This window comes from Phyllobates terribilis, unplaced genomic scaffold (assembly GCF_046119375.1).
Source record: "Phyllobates terribilis strain yellow unplaced genomic scaffold, ASM4611937v1 Scaffold_7__3_contigs__length_470593459, whole genome shotgun sequence".
In the NCBI taxonomy this organism is placed as follows: Eukaryota; Metazoa; Chordata; class Amphibia; order Anura; family Dendrobatidae; genus Phyllobates; species Phyllobates terribilis.
In genome coordinates this window covers 161,017,123-161,036,458 of record NW_027362767.1, presented here as the reverse complement: position 1 = coordinate 161,036,458, position 19,336 = coordinate 161,017,123, and the positions used below count along the sequence as shown (strand labels likewise).

The 19,336-nt window shown below is 40.8% G+C and overlaps 1 protein-coding gene across 3 annotated transcripts in view; it reads left to right on the top strand.

Annotated features, from left to right (window-relative positions):
- LOC141154084 (SLAM family member 9-like) overlaps nt 1-19,336 on the top strand; it is a 325,409-nt gene that overhangs the window by 59,360 nt on the left and 246,713 nt on the right. For all 3 annotated transcript variants that reach the window (XM_073639526.1, XM_073639525.1, XM_073639527.1), the window contains exon 3: nt 18,433-18,708. In XM_073639526.1, the coding sequence (XP_073495627.1) occupies nt 18,433-18,708 (276 nt within the window). The remainder of the gene's footprint in view (nt 1-18,432; nt 18,709-19,336) is intronic.

The window sequence follows — 19,336 nt, the reverse complement described above, 5'->3', positions numbered from 1 at the left end:
GTCTGTGATTCTTATCGTAGATACACTTCACAGAATGTAAAAAAAAATACAGACAATCACATTGTATGATTTTTACATAATTATTTTGCATTTTGACGCATGAAATAAGTATTTGATACAATAGAAAAACAGAACTTAATATTTAGTACAGAAACCTTTATTTGCAATTACAGAGGTCAGATGTTTCCTGTAGTTCTCGACCAAGTTTGCACACACTGCAGCAGGGATTTTGGCCCCTTCCTCCATACAGATTTTCTCCAGATCTTTCAGGTTTCGGGGCTGTCGCTGGACAACATTGAGTTTCAGCTCTCTCCAAAGATTTTCTATTGGGTTCAGGTCTGGAGACTGGCTAGGCCACTCCAGGACCTTGAAATGCTTCTTACGGGGCCACTCTTTTTTTCCTTGGCTATGTGTTTTTGGTCAATGTCATGCTGGAAGACCCAGCAACGACCCATCTTCAATGCTCTTACTGAGGGAAGGAGGTTGTGGGCCAAAATCTCACCATACATGATCCCATCCATCTTCCCTTCAATGCGGTGCAGTCGTCCTGTCCCCTTTGTAGAAAAGCAATCCTAAAGTATGATGTTTCCACCACCATGCTTCACGGTTGGGGCGGTGTTCTTGGGTTTGTACTCATCCTCCATCTTCCTTCAAACATGGCTAGTGGAGTTGATACCAAAACGTTCTATTTTGGTCTCATCCGACCACATGACCTTCTCCCAGGCCTCCTCTAGATCAGGGTTCCCCAACTCCAGTCCTCAAGGCCCACCAACAGGTCATCTTTTCAGGATTTCCTTAGTATTACACAGGTGATAATTCCATCACCTGCACAGGCAATAATTCCATCACCTGTGCAATACTAAGAAAATCCTGAAAACATGACCTGTTGGTGGGCCTTGAGGACTGGAGTTGGGGAACCCTGCTCTAGATCATCCAGATGATCATTGGCGAACTTCAAATGGGCCTAGACGTCTGCTGGCGTGAGCAGAGGGACCTTGTGTGCCTTGCAGGATTTTTATCCATAATTGCGTAGTGTGTTACTAACAATAATGTTTGAGACTTTGGTCCCAGCTCTCTTCAGGTCATTTTCAATTTAATTCTGTAAAAATCATACAATGTGATTTTCTGTTTTTTTTCTTTTAAGATTCTGTCTCTCACAGTTGAAGTGACTTACGATAAAAATTACAGACCTCTCCATTCTTTGTAGGTGGGAAAACGTGCAAAATTGTCAGTGTATCAAATACTTAGTCACTTTCGCTCTGGAGGAAAAATCACAATCTCTCTTTAGATAGATGTAGGTGTATGTAGATATTATCTCCTAATTTTACATATTTTCTAATGCAGAAAAAGATTCTGCAGCTGCATCCCCCTCCTATCCCATGCTCTCTTTCTAATATTTAATGTTTTATTCAAAAATGAGGACATTTGTAAATATTAATACTGAGAATGTAAAAGGGGAAATACAGGCTACCGGAGGGTGAGGACAATGCTGCATCTCACAAATAACCAGTTTCATACCATGGGAAAAAATGCAGCAGTGCCTTGGGCACCAAAGTGTAAAGGAATTCAAAATTTCACCCACCCCCACAATTTCGCTCCTTCTGTCAAATGATTGGTGCATGCAAGTGCTGCTTCTTGGCATGGCACAGTAAGTGCCGGTCCTGGCGCTACCTCTGCATATTGCAGAAGATGACAAGAGTGTGTCATAGGCGGATAGACTCTGCATAAGAAGCATTCGAGATGACAAAGCTCAGTGCGTGCAAAGCACAGCAGCCGATGCAGAGGGCAACAGCCTATGACAAAACCATCTCTACTGCTGCACTCTGCCTAAGCAGAAACCTAGATGACAAATTATGTGCAGCTAATGAGTGAAGACAGTTGTACAATATTTACAGTTCTGATGATTGAATAATGCCTTCATTCATTATTAAAAGCTAAAAGATGACTTTACTTTTCTACACTTTTTTTTAGCCTAACTCCAGTTAGAGCTAGGCATAGGCTTAAGTCTAGAGTTAGGAATTGGGTAAGGGCTAGGCTTAGGGCTAGAGTTATGACTAGCCATGGCATACCCCCAATGGTGGCAGACAACACAGTCGCAATGGGGCCTGTGAGCCAAAGGGGCCTGGTGCCAGAGCCAGCTCAGCCTCCCCCGTCCAGCATTGCACTTTCAGCTGTATTAGCATTATCGATTCCGATACAGTTGGAAGCAATGATGGTAAAGGAAGCCCTCCATTCCTTCCTCCATCATTCTCCCTCTGGGTCTGAGCACTGACATCTCAGCGCAGCAGGCAAAATAATGTCACTATATCGTGCCTGCTGAGCTGAGATCTGCGGTGCTTCAGATCACAAGCTGCAGAGATGGAAAGAGGAGAGGTGAGTATTTTTGTTTTCATCATTGAGTATAGGGCTAGGTGGGGCCTTTTATACTACAACCCCTGGCAAAAATGATGGAGTCACCGGGCTCGGAGGATGTTCATTCAGTTGTTTAATGTTGTTGAAAAAAAGCAGATCACAGACATGGCACAAAACTAAAGTCATTTCAAATGGCAACTTTAGGGCTTAAAGAAACACTAAAAGAAATCAAGATTAAAAATGTGGTACTCAGTAAGGGTATTTTTTTTTCAGACCAAGCAGAGGGAAAAACTGATGGAATCACTTAATTCTGAGGAAAAAATTATGGCATCACCCTGTAAATTTTCATTTCCAAAACTAACACCTGCATCAAGTTAGATCTGCTCATTAGTCTGCATCTAAAAAGAAGTGATCACACCTTGGAGAGCTGCTGCACCAAGTGGACTGATATAAATCATGGCTTCAACACAAGAGATGTCAATTGAAACAAAGGAGAGGATTATCAAACTCTTAAAAGAAGGTAAATCATCATGTAATGTTGCAAAAGATGTTGGTTGTTCACAGTCAGCTGTGTCTAAAATCTGGACCAAATACAAACAACATTGGAAGGTTGTTAAAGGCAAACATACTGTTAGACCAAGGAAGACATCAAAGTGTCAAGACCGGAAACTTAAAGCAATATGTCTCCAAAACAGGAAATGCACAACAAAACAAATGAGGAACGAATGGGAGGAAACTGGAGTCAATGTCTGTGACCGAACTGTTAGAAACAGCCTAAAGGAAATGGGATTTACATATAGAAAAGCTAAACAAAAGACATAATTAACAACTAAACAGAAAAAAACAAGGTTACAATGGGCTAAGGAAAAGCAATCGTGGACTGTGGATGACTGGATGAAAGTCATAGTCAGTGATGAATCGCGAATCTGCATTGGGCAAGGTGATGATGCTGGAACTTTTGTTTGGTGCCGTTCCAATGAGATTTATAAAGATGACTGCATGAAGAGAACATGCAAATTTCCACAGTCATTGATGATATGGGGCTGCATGTCAGGTAAAGGCACTGGGGAGGTGGCTGTCATTACATCTTCAATAAATGCCCAAGTTTACATTGATATTTTGGACAGTTTTCTTATGCCATCAATTGAAAGGATGTTTGGGGATGTGCAGAAACTGTGAAAACATGCCTTGAAAGAAGACACATAAGGTCAATGTCATGACCTGCAAATAGTTCGGATCTCAATCCAATTGAAAATCTTTGGTGGAAGTTGATGAAAATGGTCCATGACAAGGCTCCAACCTGCAAAGCTGATCTGGCAACAGCATTCAGAGAAAGTTGGAGCCAGATTGATGAACAGTACTGTTTGTCACTCATTAAGTCCATGCCTCAGAGACTGCAAGCTGTTATTAAAGCCAGAGGTGGTGCAACAAAACACTAGTGATGTATTGGAGTGTTCTTTTGTATGTTTGTTTTTCATGATTCCATAATTTTTTCCTCAGAATTGAGTAATTCCATAATTTTTTCCCTCTGCTTGGTCTGAAAAAAATTACCCTTACTGAGTACCACATTTTTTATCTTGATTTCTTTTAGTGTTTCTTAAAGCCCTAAAGTTGCCATTTGAAATGACTTTAGTTTTGTGCCATGTCTGTGATCTGCTTTTTTTTCAACAACATTAAACAACTGAATGAACATCCCCCGAGCCCGGTGATTCCATAATTTTTGCCAGGGGTTGTATATGGAGTGCATTGTGTGGTACATTATACTTTGTGGAAGGCAATGTGGGCACATTACTTAATATGGAAGACAATGTGGGGTGCATTATATTATATAGAAGGCAATGTGGGGCGCATTACATTATATGGAAGGCAATGTGGGATGTATTATATTATATGGAAAGCAATGTGGGATGTATTACATTATATGGAAGGCAATGTGGGGCGCATTATATTATATGGAAAGCAATGTGGGGTGCATTATATTATATGGAAGGCAATGTGGGATGTATTATATTATATGGAAGGCAATGTGGGGCGCATTATATTATATGGAAAGCAATGTGGGGTGCATTATATTATATAGAAGGCAATGTGGGATGTATTATATTATATGGAAAGCAATGTGGGATGTATTATATTATATGGAAAGCAATGTGGGATGTATTATATTATATGGAAAGCAATGTGGGGCGCATTATATTATATGGAAGGCAATGTGGGGCGCATTACATTATATGGAAGGCAATGTGGGGCGCATTATATTACATGGAAGGCAATGTGGGGCGCATAATATTATATGGAAGGCAATGTGGGGCGCATAATATTATATGGAAGGCAATGTGGGGCGCATTATATTATATGGAAGGCAATGTGGGGCGCATTATATTATATGGAAGGCAATGTGGGGCGCATTATATTACATGGAAGGCAATGTGGGGCGCATAATATTATATCGAAGGCAATGTGGGGCGCATTATATTATATGGAAGGCAATGTGGGGCGCATTATATTATATGGAAGGCAATGTGGGGCGCATTATATTATATGTAAGGCAATGTGGGGCGCATTATATTATATCGAAGGCAATGTGGGGCGCATTATATTATATGTAAGGCAATGTGGGGCGCATTATATTATATGGAAGGCGATGTGGGGCGCATTATATTATATGGAAGGCAATGTGGGGCGCATTATATTATATGGAAGGCAATGTGGGATGTATTATATTATATGGAAAGCAATGTGGGATGTATTATATTATATGGAAAGCAATGTGGGATGTATTATATTATATGTAAGGCAATGTGGGGCGCATTATATTATATCGAAGGCAATGTGGGGCGCATTATATTATATGGAAGGCGATGTGGGGCGCATTATATTATATGGAAGGCAATGTGGGGCGCATTATATTATATGGAAGGCAATGTGGGATGTATTATATTATATGGAAAGCAATGTGGGATGTATTATATTATATGGAAGGCAATGTGGGGCGCATTATATTATATGGAAAGCAATGTGGGGCGCATTATATTATATGGAAAGCAATGTGGGATGTATTATATTATATGGAAGGCAATGTGGGATGTATTATATTATATGGAAGGCAATGTGGGGCGCATTATATTATATGGAAAGCAATGTGGGGCGCATAATACTATGTGGAAGGCAATGTGGGGCGCATTATATTATATGGAAAGCAATGTGGGATGTATTACATTATATGGAAGGCAATGTGGGGCGCATTATATTACATGGAAGGCAATGTGGGGCGCATTATATTATATGGAAAGCAATGTGGGATGTATTATATTATATGGAAAGCAATGTGGGATGTATTATATTATATAGAATGCAATGTGGGGCGCATAATACTATGTGGAAGGCAATGTGGGGCGCATTATATTATATGGAAAGCAATGTGGGATGTATTATATTATATGGAAGGCAATGTGGGGCGCATTATATTATATGGAAAGCAATGTGGGGCACATAATACTATGTGGAAGGCAATGTGGGGCGCATTATATTATATGGAAAGCAATGTGGGATGTATTATATTATATGGAAGGCAATGTGGGATGTATTACATTATATGGAAGGCAATGTGGGGCGCATTATATTACATGGAAGGCAATGTGGGGCGCATTATATTATATGGAAGGCAATGTGGGGCGCATTATATTACATGGAAGGCAATGTGGGGCGCATAATATTATATCGAAGGCAATGTGGGGCGCATTATATTATATGTAAGACAATGTGGGGCGCATTATATTATATGTAAGGCAATGTGGGGCGCATTATATTATATGGAAGGCGATGTGGGGCGCATTATATTATATGGAAGGCGATGTGGGGCGCATTATATTATATGGAAGGCAATGTGGGGCGCATTATATTATATGGAAGGCAATGTGGGATGTATTATATTATATGGAAAGCAATGTGGGGCGCATTATATTATATGGAATGCAATGTGGGGCGCATTATATTATATGGAAAGCAATGTGGGATGTATTATATTATATGGAAGGCAATGTGGGGCGCATTATATTACATGGAAGGCAATGTGGGGCGCATAATATTATATGGAAGGCAATGTGGGGTGCATTATATTATATGGAAGGCAATGTGGGGCGCATTATATTACATGGAAGGCAATGTGGGGCGCATAATATTATATCGAAGGCAATGTGGGGCGCATTATATTATATGTAAGACAATGTGGGGCGCATTATATTATATGTAAGACAATGTGGGGCGCATTATATTATATGTAAGGCAATGTGGGGCGCATTATATTATATGGAAGGCGATGTGGGGCGCATTATATTATATGGAAGGCGATGTGGGGCGCATTATATTATATGGAAGGCAATGTGGGGCGCATTATATTATATGGAAGGCAATGTGGGGCGCATTATATTATATGGAAGGCGATGTGGGGCGCATTATATTATATGGAAGGCGATGTGGGGCGCATTATATTATATGGAAGGCAATGTGGGGCGCATTATATTATATGTAAGGCAATGTGGGACGCATTATATTATATGGAAGGCGATGTGGGGCGCATTATATTATATGGAAGGCGATGTGGGGCGCATTATATTATATGGAAGGCAATGTGGGGCGCATTATATTATATGTAAGGCAATGTGGGGCGCATTATATTATATGGAAGGCAATGTGGGGCGCATTATATTATATGGAAGGCAATGTGGGGCGCATTATATTATATGGAAGGCAATGTGGGGCGCATTATATTATATGGAAAGCAATGTGGGGCGCATAATACTATGTGGAAGGCAATGTGGGGCGCATTATATTATATGGAAAGCAATGTGGGATGTATTATATTATATGGAAGGCAATGTGGGATGTATTACATTATATGGAAGGCAATGTGGGGCGCATTATATTACATGGAAGGCAATGTGGGGCGCATTATATTATATGGAAGGCAATGTGGGGCGCATTATATTATATGGAAGGCAATGTGGGGCGCATTATATTATATGGAAGGCAATGTGGGGCGCATTATATTATATGGAAGGCAATGTGGGGCGCATTATATTATATGGAATGCAATGTGGGGCGCATAATACTATGTGGAAGGCAATGTGGGGCGCATTATATTATATGGAAAGCAATGTGGGATGTATTACATTATATGGAAGGCAATGTGGGGCGCATTATATTACATGGAAGGCAATGTGGGATGTATTACATTATATGGAAGGCAATGTGGGGCGCATAATATTATATGGAAGGCAATGTGGGGCGCATTATATTATATGGAAGGCAATGTGGGGCGCATTATATTATATGGAAGGCAATGTGGGGCGCATTATATTATATGGAAAGCAATGTGGGATGTATTACATTATATGGAAGGCAATGTGGGGCGCATAATATTATATGGAAGGCAATGTGGGGCGCATTATATTATATGGAAGGCAATGTGGGGCGCATTATATTATATGGAAAGCAATGTGGGATGTATTACATTATATGGAAGGCAATGTGGGGCGCATAATATTATATGGAAGACAATGTGGGGCGCATTATATTATATGGAAGGCAATGTGGGGCGCATTATATTATATGGAAGGCAATGTGGGGCGCATTATATTATATGGAAGGCAATGTGGGGCGCATTATATTATATGGAAGGCAATGTGGGGCGCATTATATTATATGGAAGGCGATGTGGGGCGCATTATATTACATGGAAGGCAATGTGGGGCGCATAATATTATATGGAAGGCAATGTGGGGCGCATTATATTATATGGAAGGCAATGTGGGGCGCATTATATTATATGGAAGGCAATGTGGGGCGCATTATATTATATGGAAGGCAATGTGGGGCGCATTATATTACATGGAAGGCAATGTGGGGCGCATAATATTATATCGAAGGCAATGTGGGGCGCATTATATTATATGGAAGGCAATGTGGGGCGCATTATATTATATGGAAGGCAATGTGGGGCGCATTATATTATATGTAAGACAATGTGGGGCGCATTATATTATATGTAAGGCAATGTGGGGTGCATTATATTATATGGAAGGCGATGTGGGGCGCATTATATTATATGGAAGGCGATGTGGGGCGCATTATATTACATGGAAGGCAATGTGGGGCGCATAATATTATATCGAAGGCAATGTGGGGCGCATTATATTATATGGAAGGCAATGTGGGGCGCATTATATTATATGGAAGGCAATGTGGGGCGCATTATATTATATGTAAGACAATGTGGGGCGCATTATATTATATGTAAGGCAATGTGGGGTGCATTATATTATATGGAAGGCGATGTGGGGCGCATTATATTATATGGAAGGCGATGTGGGGCGCATTATATTATATGGAAGGCAATGTGGGGCGCATTATATTATATGGAAGGCAATGTGGGATGTATTATATTATATGGAAAGCAATGTGGGATGTATTATATTATATGGAAAGCAATGTGGGATGTATTATATTATATGGAAAGCAATGTGGGATGTATTATATTATATAGAATGCAATGTGGGGCGCATAATACTATGTGGAAGGCAATGTGGGGCACATTATATTATATGGAAAGCAATGTGGGATGTATTATATTATATGGAAGGCAATGTGGGATGTATTACATTATATGGAAGGCAATGTGGGGCGCATTATATTACATGGAAGGCAATGTGGGATGTATTATATTATATGGAAAGCAATGTGGGATGTATTATATTATATGGAAGGCAATGTGGGATGTATTATATTATATGGAAGGCAATGTGGGGCGCATTATATTACATGGAAGGCAATGTGGGATGTATTATATTATATGGAAGGCAATGTGGGGCGCATTATATTACATGGAAGGCAATGTGGGGTGCATAATATTATATGGAAGGCAATGTGGGGTGCATTATATTATATGGAAGGCAATGTGGGGCGCATTATATTACATGGAAGGCAATGTGGGGCGCATAATATTATATCGAAGGCAATGTGGGGCGCATTATATTATATGGAAGGCAATGTGGGGCGCATTATATTATATGTAAGACAATGTGGGGCGCATTATATTATATGTAAGGCAATGTGGGGCGCATTATATTATATGGAAGGCGATGTGGGGCGCATAATACTATGTGGAAGGCAATGTGGGGCGCATTATATTATATGGAAAGCAATGTGGGATGTATTATATTATATGGAAGGCAATGTGGGATGTATTATATTATATGGAAGGCAATGTGGGGCGCATTATATTACATGGAAGGCAATGTGGGATGTATTATATTATATGGAAGGCAATGTGGGGCGCATTATATTACATGGAAGGCAATGTGGGGTGCATAATATTATATGGAAGGCAATGTGGGGTGCATTATATTATATGGAAGGCAATGTGGGGCGCATTATATTACATGGAAGGCAATGTGGGGCGCATAATATTATATCGAAGGCAATGTGGGGCGCATTATATTATATGGAAGGCAATGTGGGGCGCATTATATTATATGTAAGACAATGTGGGGCGCATTATATTATATGTAAGGCAATGTGGGGCGCATTATATTATATGGAAGGCGATGTGGGGCGCATTATATTATATGGAAGGCGATGTGGGGCGCATTATATTATATGGAAGGCAATGTGGGGCGCATTATATTATATGGAAGGCAATGTGGGGCGCATTATATTATATGGAAGGCGATGTGGGGCGCATTATATTATATGGAAGGCAATGTGGGGCGCATTATATTATATGGAAGGCAATGTGGGGCGCATTATATTATATGTAAGGCAATGTGGGGCGCATTATATTATATGGAAGGCGATGTGGGGCGCATTATATTATATGGAAGGCGATGTGGGGCGCATTATATTATATGGAAGGCAATGTGGGGCGCATTATATTATATGTAAGGCAATGTGGGGCGCATTATATTATATGGAAGGCAATGTGGGGCGCATTATATTATATGGAAGGCAATGTGGGGCGCATTATATTATATGGAAGGCAATGTGGGGCGCATTATATTATAAGGAAAGCAATGTGGGGCGCATAATACTATGTGGAAGGCAATGTGGGGCGCATTATATTATATGGAAAGCAATGTGGGATGTATTATATTATATGGAAGGCAATGTGGGATGTATTATATTACATGGAAGGCAATGTGGGGCGCATTATATTATATGGAAGGCAATGTGGGGCGCATTATATTACATGGAAGGCAATGTGGGGCGCATTATATTATATGGAAGGCAATGTGGGGCGCATTATATTATATGTAAGGCAATGTGGGGCGCATTATATTATATGGAAGGCAATGTGGGGCGCATTATATTATATGGAAGGCAATGTGGGGCGCATTATATTATTTGGAAGGCAATGTGGGGCGCATTATATTATATGGAATGCAATGTGGGGCGCATAATACTATGTGGAAGGCAATGTGGGGCGCATTATATTATATGGAAAGCAATGTGGGATGTATTACATTATATGGAAGGCAATGTGGGGCGCATTATATTACATGGAAGGCAATGTGGGGCGCATAATATTATATGGAAGGCAATGTGGGGCGCATTATATTATATGGAAGGCAATGTGGGGCGCATTATATTATATGGAAGGCAATGTGGGGCGCATTATATTATATGGAAGGCAATGTGGGGCGCATTATATTATATGGAAGGCAATATTGGGCGCATTATATTATATGGAAGGCAATGTGGGGCGCATTATATTATATGGAAGGCGATGTGGGGCGCATTATATTATATGGAAGGCGATGTGGGGCGCATTATATTATATGGAAGGCAATGTGGGGCGCATTATATTATATGGAAGGCAATGTGGGGCGCATTATATTATATGGAAGGCAATGTGGGGCGCATTATATTATAAGGAAAGCAATGTGGGGCGCATAATACTATGTGGAAGGCAATGTGGGGCGCATTATATTATATGGAAAGCAATGTGGGATGTATTATATTATATGGAAGGCAATGTGGGATGTATTATATTACATGGAAGGCAATGTGGGGCGCATTATATTATATGGAAGGCAATGTGGGGCGCATTATATTACATGGAAGGCAATGTGGGGCGCATTATATTATATGGAAGGCAATGTGGGGCGCATTATATTATATGTAAGGCAATGTGGGGCGCATTATATTATATGGAAGGCAATGTGGGGCGCATTATATTATATGGAAGGCAATGTGGGGCGCATTATATTATTTGGAAGGCAATGTGGGGCGCATTATATTATATGGAATGCAATGTGGGGCGCATAATACTATGTGGAAGGCAATGTGGGGCGCATTATATTATATGGAAAGCAATGTGGGATGTATTACATTATATGGAAGGCAATGTGGGGCGCATTATATTACATGGAAGGCAATGTGGGGCGCATAATATTATATGGAAGGCAATGTGGGGCGCATTATATTATATGGAAGGCAATGTGGGGCGCATTATATTATATGGAAGGCAATGTGGGGCGCATTATATTATATGGAAGGCAATGTGGGGCGCATTATATTATATGGAAAGCAATGTGGGGCGCATTATGTTATATGGAAGGCAATATTGGGCGCATTACATTATATGGAAGGCAATATTGGGCGCATTATATTATATGCAAGGCAATGTAGGGCCATTATATTATATGGAAGGCAATGTGGGGCGCATTATACTATGTGGAAGGCTATGTGGGGGCCATTATACTCTATGGAAGGCTATGTGGGGGCCATTATACTATATGAAGGGCTACAGTGGTGGCCAAAAGTATTGGCACCCCTGCAATTCTGTCAGATAATACTCAGTTTCTTCCTGAAAATTATTGCAATCACAGATTCTTTGGTATTATTATCTTCATTTAATTTGCTTGCAAGGAAAAAAGCACAAAAGAGAATGAAGCAAAAATCAAAACCTTGATCATTTCACACAAAACTCCAAAAATAGGCCAGACAAAAGTATTGGCACCCTCAGCCTAATACTTGGTTGCACAACCTTTAGCCAAAATAACTGCGAACAACCGCTTCCGGTAACCATCAATGAGTTTCTTACAATGCTCTGCTGGAATTGTAGACCATTCTTCTTTGGCAAACTGCTCCAGGTCTCTGATATTTGAAGGGTGCCTTCTCCAAACTGCCATTTTGAGATCTCTCCACAGGTGTTCTATGGGATTCAGGTCTGGACTCATTGCTGGCCATCTTAGAAGTCTCCAGTGCTTTCTCTCAAACCATTTTATAGTGCTTTTGGAAGTGTGTTTTGGGTCATTGTCCTGCTGGAAGACCCATGACCTCTGAGGGAGACCCAGCTTTCTCACACTGGGCCCTACATTATGCTGCACAATTTGTTGGTAGTCTTCAGACTTCATAATGCCATGCACACGGTCAAGCAGTCCAGTGCCAGAGGCAGCAAAGCAACCCCAAAACATCAGGGAGCCTCCGCCATGTTTGACTGTAGGGACCGTGTTCTTTTCTTTGAATGCCTCTTTTTTTTCCCTGTACACTCTATGTTGATGCTTTTTCCCAAAAAGCTCTACTTTTGTCTCATCTGACCAGAGAACATTCTTCCAAAACGTTTTAGGCTTTCTCAGGTAAGTTTTGGCAAACTCCAGCCTGGCTTTTTTATGTCTCGGGGTAAGAAGTGGGGTCTTCCTGGGTATCCTACCATACAGTCCCTTTTCATTCAGACGCCGACGGATAGTACGGGTTGACACTGTTGTACCCTCGGACTGCAGGGCAGCTTGAACTTGTTTGGATGTTAGTCGAGGTTCTTTATCCACCATCCGCACAATCTTGCGTTGAAATCTCTCGTGAATTTTTCTTTTCCGTCCACATCTAGGGAGTTTAGCCACAGTGCCATGGGCTTTAAACTTCTTGATGACACTGCGCACGGAAGACACAGGAACATTCAGGTCTTTGGAGATGGACTTGTAGCCTTGAGATTGCTCATGCTTCCTCACAATTTGGTTTCTCAAGTCCTCAGACAGTTCTTTGGTCTTCTTTCTTTTCTCCATGCTCAATATGGTACACACAAGGACACAGGACAGAGGTTGAGTCAACTTTAATCCATGTTAACTGGCTGCAAGTGTTATTTAGTTATTGCCAACACCTGTTAGGTGCCACAGGTAAGTTACAGGTGCTGTTAATTACACGAATTAGAGAAGCATCACATGATTTTTCAAGCAGTGCCAATACTTTTGTCCACCCCCTTTTTTAGGTTTGGTGTGGAATTATATCTAATTTGGCTTTAGGACAATTCTTTTTGTGTTTTTTCATTGAAGACAAATTAAATGAAGAGAATAATACCAAAGAATTTGTGATTGCAATCATTATCAGGAAGAAACGGAGTATTAGCTGACAGAATTGCAGGGGTGCCAATATTTTTGGCCACCACTGTATATGGGCTCCATTATATTATTTTTTTTTGGGGGGGGGGGGGACAATTTGAACTTCTGCGACAAGCCCCATGATTGCTATGTACTCCCCTGATGACTAGGAGTAGGGTTAGAGTTAGGGCTATAATTAGGGCTAGCATCAGAGTTATGAATAGGTTTAAGGTTAGGGCTAGAGATTGATTTAGGGCTAGAGCGAGAGTAAGGGATAGGGATAAGAATAGGGTTAATGGCAAGGTTAAGGCTACAGATAGGGTTAAGTATACAGCTAAGGTAATAACATTACATAAAATGTAATTAAAAAATAAGAGTAAAATAAAACGACATATAACTTTTTATTTTTAACATTTTATGTCTGAGTTCAGTACAAACATAAAAGTAGTGGGTCAAAGCTTAAACTTTTATTACATAAGTATTTTTCTAAAATTACATGTCCTTGGGGGTATAAAGGGTTCAATATTGGACTTGTGGAAAGAACTCCAGGAGCGCTAATGGCTCCTTGGGCTAAAAGGCGCATAAATTCCATGCATTGCCCCTTCTGCTCGCAGCCCGTGCTACAGCATTGATATTAACATGACGTGTCTACACATTATACTGTATAGACATCATCTATATACAGCTGTGCACATTTATTATTATACTATATACATTCCTAAAAGAAAATGATAAATTACTAAAACATTTTAGTTTTAGCACAAAACCTAATCCTGCTTCCACCCCCCGGTGTCGGTCATACGGCTGCCAAAACTTATATGTGGTCAAGTGTTCTACAGACAGGACCACCACTGCTTTCCTTCCTGTGTAGGTGACTGGCAGATACATACAAGTTATGTGAAAAAAAAAGTTGAATTATTGTGTAATGTGAAGTTCTGAAACTTTCTCATGTACTTGGATTTTTATTTCCTTACAAGTTTCAAGAGTTATACACTTTAGAAGTTTTTCACTTTGAGTCTCATAATAGCGACACTTCTCGTTGTCCAGGGAAGACTTCTCAGTAGTTCTCAGAGATGAGCTGAGTCTCTGAATCATTACATTCAGGTTTTTAATTCAGTCCCACTGCCGAAAGTTACAGAACGAGGGGCTGAGTGCTGAGGAGCAGAGGTTAGAAGAGTCACCATCGTTCTGTTGACCCCATAACTGCAGAGTCCAGACCTCCTCTGGTATAACATCAGCACAAACACTGCGCCCCCGCCAGGAGCTTCATGGATGAGCAACTGCATGCAGCCGTACATCACCAAGCACCATGACGAGCATCGGATGGAGTAGTATAAATCCGCCACCACTGGACTCTGGAGGAGATGTGTTCTGTGCAGTGACAAAAACTTCTCTGATGGAGGAGTCTGGGTTTGGTGATTCCAGGAGAACGTTACCCCCTCACTTCATTGTGCCCTCTGTACAGATGGTGGAGGAAGGATAATGCTATGGGCGTGTTCCTCAGGGGTCGGCTTTGGCCACTTAGTTCAAGTGAAGGGAAATCTTAATAACATTGTAGACAATTGTGGCTTACAGCTTTGTGGGAACAGTTTGGGGAAAGTTACATAGTTACATAGTTTGTAAAGCCGAATAAAGACTTGCGTCCATCAAGTTCGACCTGTTAGTTCTGTAATTGCTAAAGTTGATCCAGAGGAGGGCAAAAACCCCAAATGATTTAGCCAATCTTCACCTGAGGAAAAATTCCCTCCCGACTCTGAAACCAGCAGTCAGAATAAATCCCTGTATCAACCTACTATTTTCTTTTATTTTTATGTATATGCTGAAATCTGCCTGGTATCTAGAAATGCATCTAGTCCCCGCTTGAACTGGTGTAGTGAATCCGACATTACCGTCTCCTCACTCAGTGAATTCCATATTCTCGCTGCTCTTACCGTAAAGAACCCCTTCCTATGCTGGTGCTGAAACCTTTTCTCTTCCAGTCTTAGTGAATGCCCTCTTGTTACCGTAATATCCCTCCTTTTGAACAAATCCCGGGCAAGGTCTCTATACTGTCCCCTAACATATTTGTACACATTTATTATGTCCCCCCTCAACCTTCTCTTTTCCAGGCTGAATAGTCCTAGTTTTGCCAACCTCTCTGGGTATTGCAGTCCCTCCATTCCCTTTATTAATTTTGTTGCCCTCCTTTGTACCTTTTCAAGCTCATTTATATCCTTTCTATATATTGGGGCCCATAACTGAGCACAGTATTCCAAGTGTGGTCTGACCAGTGCTTTGTACAGTGGAAGAACAATGTTCTCATCCTTTGCAGCTATACCTCTTCTGATACATCCCATTACCCTGTTTGCCCTTACAGCAGCCGCCTGACTTTGGGCACTCCAATTTAGTTTGCTATCAATCAAGATGCCCAAGTCCTTCTCCATCTCTGAATTCCCCAATGATTTCCCATTCAGTGAGTACTGGTGACTTCCATTTTTCCTTCCCATATGTATGACCTTACATTTCTCCTCATTAAACCTCATTTGCCATTTAATGCTCCACCTACCCAGCTTATCCAAATCCCTCTGTAGGTCTGCACTGTCCTCTTTTGTATTAATTGTTTTACATAACTTTGTGTCATCTGCAAATATTGATATTTTACTATTTATCCCTTTGACTATGTCGTTAATAAAGATATTAAATAACATTGGGCCTAGTACAGACCCCTGTGGTACCCCACTAGTGACGCTTACCCAATCTGAGTATATTCCATTTATAACCACCCTCTGCCTTCTATCCTTTAGCCAGTTAGCTACCCACTTGCAGACATTTTCCCCCAGCCCCATCATTCTCATTTTGTATACCAACCTATTATGTGGCACGCTATCGAACGCTTTTGAGAAGTCGAGATACACGACATCCACTGGTTCCCCCTGATCTACTCGAGAGCTAACCTCCTCGTAGAAGTCAATCAGGTTTGTTTGGCAGGAGCGATTCCTCATGAATCCATGTTGGTTCGGGGTTAATAGATTATTAGCATCAAGATGCTCCATAATTGCCTCTTTAATGAAGCTTTCAAAAATTTTGCCCACAATGGACGTCAGACTCACCGGCCGATAGTTTCCAGCGTCACTTTTCGCTCCCTTTTTGAACATTGGCACTACATTCGCCTGTCGCCAATCAAGTGGCACAGACCCAGTCTCAACAGAGTCCTTAAATATAAGATATAACGGTCTGTCTATCACATTACTTAGTTCCCTTAGTACCCGTGGGTGTATGCCATCAGGTCCTGGTGATTTGTTTATTTTAATGTTACTGAGGCGTTTCTGTACCCCAGCTTGGGTTAGATTTGTCATACTTAGTGGAGGATTAAGTTTGTCACTTCTCATTTCTCCTGTTAGTTCGATTTCCTTTGTGAAAGTTGCCGAAAACAATTTATTTAATAGATTAGCTTTATCCTCATCTTTCTCTATGATTTTGCCTTCCTCACTTTTTATCGGTCCAATATTATTCGATTTAATCCTTTTACTATTTATATACGTAAAGAACAGTTTGGGATTTGATCTACTTTCCCTAGCAATACGTCTCTCTGTTTCCTCCTTCGCTATTTTTATTTGTTTTTTGCAGGTTCTCGTTTTTTCCTTGTAACACATTAGTGCCTCCTTGCTGTTTTCCTGTTTTAATCTCTTGAATGCCTCTTTTTTGCTATTTAACGCCCCTTTTACGTTCTTGTTCAACCATATTGGTTTCCTCTTATTTCTGGCCCTTTTATTCCCATACGGTATATACCTCTCGCACTGAGTATTCAGAATTCTTTTGAAGGTTTCCCATTTACTGTTCGTATTTCCTTGATTAAGAACTTTGTCCCAGTCTATAAGTTGAAGGTTTTCTATCAGCTGATCAAACTTCGCCCTCCTAAAGTTTAATGTTTTTGTTGTTCCCTTATTGATAACCCTACTGAAGGGCATTTTGAAGTCGATAATATTATGATCGCTATTACATAGGTGCCCCCCTATCTGTACCTCAGTTATTCTATCAGGCCTATTAGTCAATATTAAGTCCAACACGGCCTTCCCTCTCGTTGGTTCCTGCACTAGTTGGGAGAGATAATTATCCTTAATATTTGTCAAGAACCTTTTTCCTTTCTGCGATCTACAGGTTTCTGTTTCCCAGTCAATATCCGGGTAGTTGAAATCCCCCATTACAATCACTTCATTATGTTTTGCTACTTTGTCTATTTGTCCTAATAGCAGTTTCTCATTCTCCTCTGTTATATTGGGTGGCTTATAGCAGACCCCCAGTAATATTTTATTATTATTTTTTGCCCCCTCTATCTCTACCTACAGTCCTTTTCTGTTCAATATGATTGTGCCCAGTGCACAGGACAAGGTTGGGAGAGTTTGGAGGGAAAAACATGACCAGCGAATAGATCCCAGAACCTCATCCAACAGCGGAAATTGTGAGCCCGGCCCTCTCCTCCAACATCAGTGTCTGACCCCATAAATGGACAAAAATTCCCATTGACGCCACCAAAATATTGAAGAAATTTTTCCCATAAGAGCAGGAGCCATTATATCTGTAAAGGGGCCAACTCTATGTTAACGTCTATGGATGTAGAATGGGAAGTGAGGTTGGATGTGGACGGGGCTCACACCTTTCTTCAAATAGTGTAGATTATAAACACATTCCTTCAGCTTATTATACTTACTTATTTTTCTTTTTATTACAGAACCCATCCCCCAACCAAATATAATCACAGTGAAGGAAAACGCAGAAGAGCGATGTAACGTCACCCTCCATTGTTCTGTCCCATCACAGACATCACATCTCTCCTACACCTGGATATCCAGACACCAGGACTCTACATATCAGCTGTACAGTAATGGGGGCACCATCCAGATATCATTACCCCCGGACCACCAGGACATGGAGCTCCTGTGTATAGTCCAGAACCCGGCCGACCAGAAGAACGTCTCTATCAGAAGAACATCCTGTACTAAGACAGGTGGGCCGTCATACAAGTGTCATGTCTGTATTTAGTTCAGAGATAGTTCTAAGATTAGGTCCCCGGATAGGATCCTGTCCCATAATTACATGAAAATAAATTCAGCACTCCAAAATGAGGCAAATAGTCAAAATTATTAACAATTGGCAATTCAAAGAGGTGAAACGTTTCAGTCTATTGTTCAGACTTTCATCAGTCAACAAATTGCCCAGGAATATAACATCAGGAACCAGCGCAAAAGTATGTAATCGATATCCACCACTATCAAGAGAGTGACTAATGACATGCCACAGTTACAGTCAGAGTATGACGGACCACCAATAATATATTTTAAATTATATTACATTACTGATCCTGTACTGATCCTGAGTTACATCCTGTATTATACTCCAGAGCTGCACTCACTATTCCGCTGCTGGAGTCACTGTGTACATACATTACATTACTGATCCTGAGTTTCATCCTGTATTATACTCCAGAGCAGCACTCACTATTCTGCTGGTGCAGTCACTGTGTACATACATTACATTACTGATCCTGAGTTACATCCTGTATTATACTCCAGAGCAGCACTCACTATTCTGCTGGTGCAGTCACTGTGTACATACATTACATTACTGATCCTGTA